This window comes from Haliotis rubra, unplaced genomic scaffold (genome assembly GCF_003918875.1).
Source record: "Haliotis rubra isolate DU_JTF1 unplaced genomic scaffold, ASM391887v1 Scf141, whole genome shotgun sequence".
NCBI classification, from domain to species: Eukaryota; Metazoa; Mollusca; class Gastropoda; order Lepetellida; family Haliotidae; genus Haliotis; species Haliotis rubra.
Window position 1 is genome coordinate 73,435 of NW_025765348.1, and position 7,816 is coordinate 81,250.

The 7,816-nt window shown below is 40.4% G+C and overlaps 1 protein-coding gene across 3 annotated transcripts; it reads right to left on the reverse strand.

Moving 5' to 3' along the window:
• Positions 1 to 621: 621 nt before the first annotated feature.
• Positions 622 to 7,369, reverse strand: LOC124268974 (FAST kinase domain-containing protein 5, mitochondrial-like). Of its 3 annotated transcripts, XM_046704001.1 has the most exons (8): positions 6,126 to 7,369; positions 3,795 to 3,886; positions 3,305 to 3,461; positions 2,654 to 2,780; positions 2,074 to 2,254; positions 1,499 to 1,696; positions 1,279 to 1,385; positions 622 to 1,171 (listed from the first exon to the last, which is right to left on the reverse strand). In XM_046704001.1, the coding sequence occupies exons 1-6, from the start codon at positions 7,282 to 7,284 to the stop codon at positions 1,574 to 1,576; spliced, it is 1,839 nt and encodes a 612-aa protein (XP_046559957.1). In that variant the 5' UTR covers positions 7,285 to 7,369; the 3' UTR covers positions 622 to 1,171; positions 1,279 to 1,385; positions 1,499 to 1,573. The 3 variants fall into 3 exon arrangements, with proteins under 3 accessions (XP_046559957.1, XP_046559956.1, XP_046559955.1); XM_046704000.1 differs by lacking the exon at positions 1,279 to 1,385 and having other exon boundaries at positions 1,509 to 1,696; XM_046703999.1 differs by having other exon boundaries at positions 622 to 1,385.
• Between the last annotated feature and the right edge of the window lie 447 nt (positions 7,370 to 7,816).

Below are 7,816 nucleotides of genomic sequence, written 5' to 3' on the forward strand. Positions count from 1 at the left end.
GCTCTCTTAGCGCTAAGATAGTCGTAAGTGCCATGCATTAACTTACGACTATCTTAGCCCTAAGAGACTTTCGAAAATCTAGGCCCAGCACCAGAGCAACATCTGTGTTCTTGAATTGCTGGTACTAGGGCTGCAACGAATCCACTGAGGGAATATGATACTTGACAAATATTGGGTAACGAATATTGGGTAACAAATTCCATAAGTCGTATGTTGATGTATTTTTCATAATATTCAGTAAAACAATGACAAAAATACATTCCTTGACTTATTTTGATCATGTTGACAGTATTAACTAATCACAACATGTCCATATTTCTGTCAAATTAAACATAGTAAGAGCGTTGACTATTATCCGGTCTGACTTGGACATATTAGAATAGACTATTATCCTGTCTGACTTGGATTAGGGAATAGACTATTATCCTGTCTGACTTGGACATTTGATGAAATATCACATAAATTCAATTAAAAACACTTTATGAAAGTTCATGAATATTTAATTCTAGTGATCATGAATAACAGTTAAATGCCTCAAAGATACGGTTTGATTCATGGAATACGCAAGAGAATCTTGAAAACCCTAGCTGGTACCTATATGACTTGTGTGCCTTCCAGAAACCATCTACACAGAAACACACTCACAGTATCACAGATACAACATTAGTCCAGCTGCCAAGTGACGTGAAACTCTGGCTGCTGAAAACAGTTATCATACAACCACTTGTAATAAAACAGCTGGTGAAATCAGTATCACAAATTACTGTACCGTAGACGTCCTCAATCTCAAATGTCACATCTCGTACATGTCTGTCCCTTTGCAGGGGGCTTGTAATGCCAAAAAAACGCAAAAGGATCCTTTTATATACTGCAAAACCCCTATCAGTGACAGTATATACCTTTATGCACATTTTTTGCGTCAAAGCCTCTGTGCGTCTCATCAGGCTTGAGATAGAGGAAGTCTACTACAGTTCCATATATAACATTTCACCTGGATCTGGATTCAGATCACCTGGGATTTGGACACCATCTGCACTCCTGAACATCCACCATGGACTTTGGTGTTGCCTGTTCCGAGGATCTGACACTTCAGCCACACCTGAATGTCAACCAATAAGGTCTGTACCAAGAGTAAAGACTCCAACTGCAGACCAGAACCCTCACCATGAACCTTGGTGTAAGGATCTGACTCTTCCGTCCACACCTGAATGTCAACCAATAAGGTCTGTACCAAGAGTAAAGACTCCATCTGCAGACCAGAACCCTCACACCATGAACCTTGGTGTTGTGTTGTCCTGAGGATCTTGACTCTTCCATCCACACCTGAATGTCAACCACTAAGGCTTGTACCAAGAGTGAAGACTCCATCTGCAGACCAGGGTGCCGTTGTACAAAACAACCTTAGCGCTAAGGTTACCTTAAGTCTATGTTAAGGAAATGGGAGTTACGGTCACCTTAGCACAAAGATCGCTTTGTACAACGGCACCCTGAACCCTCACACCATGAACCTTGGTGTTGTGTTGTCCTGAGGATCTTGACTCTTCCTTACACACCTAATTGGCATCCACTGATGTCAGGACTCCATCTGACACACCTGAACGTCCATTCCCGTTTCTTTGTGGAGTCGTTCACACAGAACCCTCCGGCGCTCATCCTCCTTCATGTCCGCCAGCTCATTTACCTCGTGGGGGTGGAGCTGCAAGAGAAACAACTGCTGTGATGCCTGAGATATAACAAGAACACAAGTGTTCCTTTATCCTAAGTTTCAGTTCTATCTCAACAGCCTGTCGATAGTCACATGACAGCATAAAAAAATTACTCTGATTATTGTAGTACGACAGGACCCAATCAGCCGAGTGAGTAAGAGAGAGAGGGGGGGAGAGGGAGAGAAAGAAAGTGTGCTAGTTATATCACAGTGTGTCAGCTACATGTGAGAATAACAAAGGTTTCACTTACGAGAGATTCAGGAGTTCAGGTACGGTGCTGCCAAGCCTAGGTACAGGTGAATTGGGATTTGGACCAACAATCTGACCAAGAATCCCACAGCTAGTCCATTGTGCATAATGTCCTTACCATAATTACTTTGTATCCGAGTTGGTTCAGATTTCTCATTTTGGTCTGGTTGTGCCCATTCAGTTTGACATGGTGTGCCTGGTTACTGCTGGTGACTGGCAAACCCTTGAGAGTGGTGGCATCAAGAGAGAGGCTGTCTGACGAGAGGAACTGTCGAATACTCCCAAGCTCTATGGCGATCCTGTAAACAAAAAATATTCATGACCGCTGAGTGAATGAGTGAGTGAGTTTAGTTTTATGCCACACTCAGCAATATTCCAGCTATATGGCGGTGGTCTGTAAATAATTGAGTCTGGACCTGACAATCCAGTGATCAACACCATGAGCATCGATCTACGCAATAGGGATACGTCATGACCACTGTGTCCTATATTACCATACACTGCAGAAACATTCCAAGACGAGTGCATTAATATGGTCTAATCAGCTTTTATCATTATTCCAGCTATATCCACGTTGAAATGGGTTTCAAACACTGTATCCATGTTGGAAATCAAACTCAAGTCTTTCCGTGTGGTGAGCAAAAGCTTTAGCCACTTGGCCACCCACCACTCTGTAGCATAAGAGAGATTCCACTCACTTGTGTTGTGTTACACTAGGCTCACTGCCATGCTTGGTGTCAAGGGGTTGCACATTCCAAGGGTCTTGATTGTCATAGTCCCCTGTCTTTATTGGATGATTTGAGGCATCAAGTCTCAGTTCAATATCTGAAAGGTGATTATTACCATTACACAAAATCTGTAGTATTTATATACATGACCAAGTATCTGTAACTGCTTTATCTCTGACTCCAATCTCTCAAAGCATCATGCTTCTATACAATTATCATGTGCATCAGTTACAAAACTTGCCAAGACCAGTTATAAAGTGATAGAGATGGAGAAAGTCAGTACCACAAAATGCAGTCTCACAGTCCCTGAACCACGTTATTTTCCATACTGCCTAGCCCTCCCTGCAATGCTAAAGCCCTAAATGAAGCAGTCTAGATTTCCTCAGATCTCCCATCTCAGTGGGGCTTCTTTTCAATTTAAATGGATTTATTTGTTATCATCAAAATTATATACATACATTCAACACTATGCGTTAGTACACAAAATGGTGAACCGACACAATAATTCCATCTACAAGTAGTTTCTGAAGGTTGAGTAATAATTCAGCTTCTCTAAAGGTGATACCATTATTCTGGGTAGACAACATTCTAGGTTGATGTCTGACTCTGTGATGTTCTTACTTGCACTTCTGTAGTGTGGCAGGATATAGTCCGCCTTGACTCGATCTGCACCCAGCATGTTGGCCAGTGACTTGTGTATTTCCTTGAAGCCTCTGCGAATATTTATCTCCTGCTGGAAGTTTCTCCAACCCTGGGCATTAAACTCCTGAGCCACGTTCTGCAGAGAGATCAATACAACACAGAATAAAACATCAACACATTAAGTAGTGATTATAGCAGTAATAGATTCCATCCTCTCATTGTCAGGTGAGAGCTTGTTCATCCTGTTCATTTTTATGTTCCTGAAATATCAAATCCAGAACAATCGCCCTTACTTGGGCATATTTCATGACTATTGTGACCAATAAATTAGGGAAGAAAACGCACCCTAAGACACTATTCAAAGCCCTAAGAGTATAAAATGAAATAGAAAGGAATGCAAAGGGAGGTAACTGTGGTGCATATAAGTATGAATGTGGTAAAATCATTATTCCAGGATGTTGAGACTGACCCAAGCCTGCTGCAACCCGGCATAGTCAGGGCACTCGATCAACACAATGTTGCTCACTAGGCGAAGCTGCAGTTCTTTTGACCGTCTGGGACCTGAAATGTGACAACAAAAAAGTCAGACAAGGACAAAACACACAATCAGTTATACTCTAACCATGGAAGGTTCCACTACACTAAATCAGTATCACATGCTCCCTGAGCGAAAGCCATTGAAAAAACAAGTGAAGAGAGACAGAGACATGTGACAGCTGTGATTGGATGAAATAGTGTAAGATGTTTATGTTTGTTAATAGCACATCCAACCAGTAATTAAAACTGACCACAATTTTAAGTATTTAGTGCTGTCATATTTATCACCATCACTTAAGATTATTGTGTGTACAGATATTTTCCAGAAGGTGACATTTGGTGCAGAACTGGGGTTGATGTGTTCGCTTCCTGTGCTCGCAAAACGAGCCGGACAAGTTGGCCTGATATTTTGTTTTATGGTAGTTTAAAGGCCAGAGTGTACCCATGTGTACATGGAATGGCTGTTGATAGTCTGGATATTTTTAAAAAAAATATAAGGTTACTATAGAAGTCTATGGGAAAACATTTGGTGGTGTGTAACCCGTAAACAGGCTTGATCAATGTTGTAATGACAAACAACTAAACTGCTACCTTTCAAGTGGAATGTGCACAAGTCAAGTGGTCTTAGCACTTAGGTGATCATAACTCCAATACTTTCACTTGCGCTCATCATCACAGCCCTGAGGTCCCAACAAACTTGGGACATGATCAGGGCTGACACGTAAGGCAGGGTTTTACACAGACTTTTAAAAATGGGAGTCATGGTGACTCACAATATTTATTTTGGGGAGTCATTTTCAATATTTGGGAGTCATGAAAATTGTAATATATCTTTGTGTTAATCATTCTCAGTATGTAACTATGCATTTCACACCCCCCAAATTAAACTACAGTATAGTTCAGTTCACACAGCCAGGATTACTGTCTCCTCTCTGGTCTCTGGAACAATCTGACAGCTCTGTAAAAGTCAAACTATCTTCGAGCAATATCATTTTTTGCTTATCATATCGATTTTATTGAACTGAATTGTGAGGACCACCTATAAAACTTGCGTCAAGCTTGACTCATATGATAGTATTTTGAGAGTCTTTAACATAATTGTTGCGTCAAATACGCAGGAATCACGCGTCATGTAAAACCCTGGTAAGGGATGCAACTCTGTACAGCAATGATACCTTAAACATCACCACTTTGTTCACCTGACCGCCTCTGTTGTGTAGTGGTTAGAGCCCCAACCGCGTCATACCAAAAGACGTTAACATATGGTACTTGTTGGTCCCTGCCTGGCGCTCGGCATTAATGGGTACAACAAGGACTGGTCGGCTCGGAGTCAGTATAATGTGTCTGAGTGGGGTATTCATGCTTCACTGCGGCATGGTATCTCAGTGGGCTAGCACTATAAAACCAGCCTAAGTCTGGGCTAGTACAAGCAGCCGCACATACACACGCATGCACGTCATGATATGAGCGAAATATTCTCAAGCACGATGTTAAACCCAATTTCATCTCACCTCACTTAGTTCACCCAAATATGTGTGAATCATTGTTCAATGATAGCTTCTCATGCCCTACAAGTACAAATAAGCAAGATCAGAAATCTCTACTGAACTAAAATAGTAGGTAAACTAAATGCAGTACATTCAAGGATCAGTTTCATCATGATTCCAAAAATCAAAACTGTAATGTATGATAAGTGGACTGTAGATAGACAAGGTACATTAATGCACAGTCTCTCCATGATAAACATGGCAACACTGCAGTCTTTCCGGGGTCTACCAATGTCTACAAGTCTAAAAATACTGAAAGTCTCAAAACCTAACTTATCAGCCTGCTTCAGATTCACTCTCTTCACTATAAACCTGTTTTTTCCAAACAATTGGATTCTGCAAAGGTAACCAAAAAAGTACACCGAAAATGCAGATAAGGCAAATATTATGAAGGGAGGTAACTCTAATGTCGCTACTTCCATCAGTTTTGGGTATCAGCTTTATTTTTTATAGTCTTTTTGATCTAGAGAGAGTGGAGAATTTTCTTCTATTACGGTCAACTAAGATGAGCACACATAAACGTGACAACAACATTGTTAAAATTTCAGTAGCCAGTGGGAAAGGGACATTTTTCGTCCTACTAAAATAGCAGAGCAGACGGCTATTCCACACACACATGACTACCAGCTGCAAATATATAAGCATTGTTTATCATGGCACAACAGACATATACAACATCTCAGATTATAATTACGTCGCCACACATGACATCCCACCTTTTAAGAGGTTGACCTTTTCCGGGTGAAACAGCATATCCAGCATGTCTGTTGGGAGTATTCCGAGGTAGGACAAGCCGTGCAACATGTCTGCCAGAGATTCAGGGTGGGTTCGTTCTTCTTCGAAACGTTTGTAAGCTTCCACAAGTTTCATGTAGGTCATCTTCTCACTGACTGGTTCATGACATAACATCCCCATTGCCTTCACAAACTGAGCGATGTCTTTAGATCTAGGCTTCACCTTTAAGTCACTGTGTGTACAAAGTCTAACAAATGCGGACATCAAAGACTGGGTCAGTGGTTTGTGATACACAGACGCTGATGCATAAAAAGATGCAATATGCATCAAAACTGAAGGATTAATTGTTGTTTCAATGAACGAAACAGTCAGTATTTTGTCTGCAAAGTTTTGAAAGAAACTGAATTTAAAAAAGCTTGAATGGGACAGCACTTTGGTTATATTTATCAACATATTTTTTTCCACAAATTCAAGTTGATCTACTAGTCTTTGACTGATTCTATCAAGTAGCTCGTAAGACAATATTCGCACATTGCCTCGAAAAAATCCTAGACAAATTAATCCTATATCATTGATGTGTAACAATTCAAGATTATTTGACAAATAATCTTCGACTTTTTTAAAAAGCATTGATGGTGCTCTCCCATGGAAATACACAAAGTACATTAAATGGACAACAGTTTTGGGAGGATAAGCACTGAAGTCTGCATGCAGTGCATAGTCAAACAGTCTGGGCAGAAACATTACTTCCATGTAATTATGAGAAACATATAGATCTGCAACTTGTAACGACTTGTCGAGCCCGATATCACTGATACGAGTGCTGAATCCCTTCTCCACACCATGTCCACCTGACAAAGTTTTCTTCAAATCTTGAATTTCACTGTTCCATTCCTTTTCAGTCACTGTATTCATGGATGTCGCATTTAATGTTTTGTTCATATCTGCCATTATTGATCGTCTCTTCATAAATGTTAATATTTTGTTGGCCACTCGGAAAGGTACTGGGTTCCTCTCAAACCTGTCATTCCCTGTGCGCTGCTTGTTAGACACTGAGGCATGTCTAAGACTAGGTGAACAGATGTTGGTAGGAAACAGACCCCTGCTGGTCACCCTGGTGATGTTCCTTAGTGCCAACATACTGCAGGAGTTGATGTCTACAACAGGTGCACAGGACTACTGCTGCAGGCTTGTTCTGCAATGCTGAAAAGAAATGTCGGAATAAAACAATAACTATGTTTTACACGCTGAACACTTAGGAAAAATATACTGGACATTTTGAAAAAGAAAAGATAGATTAAGGCCAACTGTCAGTCTAGGTATTTAACTCAGATTCTAAACTAATTGCTCTTGAAAGGCATATTTGAAAAAAAATCATTGTTTGTGTGAAATTGGGAATGGGTTTATGGGTCTCTTTTTCATAAAGTACTTAACACTGCGTTCAGTGCAAAAATGCAAAATAAAATGAACACATCTTCCCCTTTATGTGAACAGTTATCAGAGATATAACAACTACCTCTATGAAACTATCACTGACATGGAATTCGAAATTTTTCAAATCCAATTTTGCAATTTCTTTTTAGATTTGCTGCAGGCTTGGGGCTGAATATTGGCCTTGGAGCATGTCTTGGTAAATCCTTACAGACACTGTTCTATTATTTGACTCAAATAT

Excerpts from the sequence above, each read along its gene's own strand:
- LOC124268974 (XM_046704000.1), bottom strand. The coding sequence starts at position 7,284 with ATGTTGGCACTAAGGAACATCACCAGGGTGACCAGCAGGGGTCTGTTT. Across the intron at positions 2,781-3,304 it reads GCCACACTACAGAAGTGCAA|ATATTGAACTGAGACTTGAT; the intron begins GTAAGAACATCA and ends ATCACCTTTCAG. Across the intron at positions 1,697-2,073 it reads TCGGATACAAAGTAATTATG|CTCCACCCCCACGAGGTAAA; the intron begins GTAAGGACATTA and ends TTTCTCTTGCAG.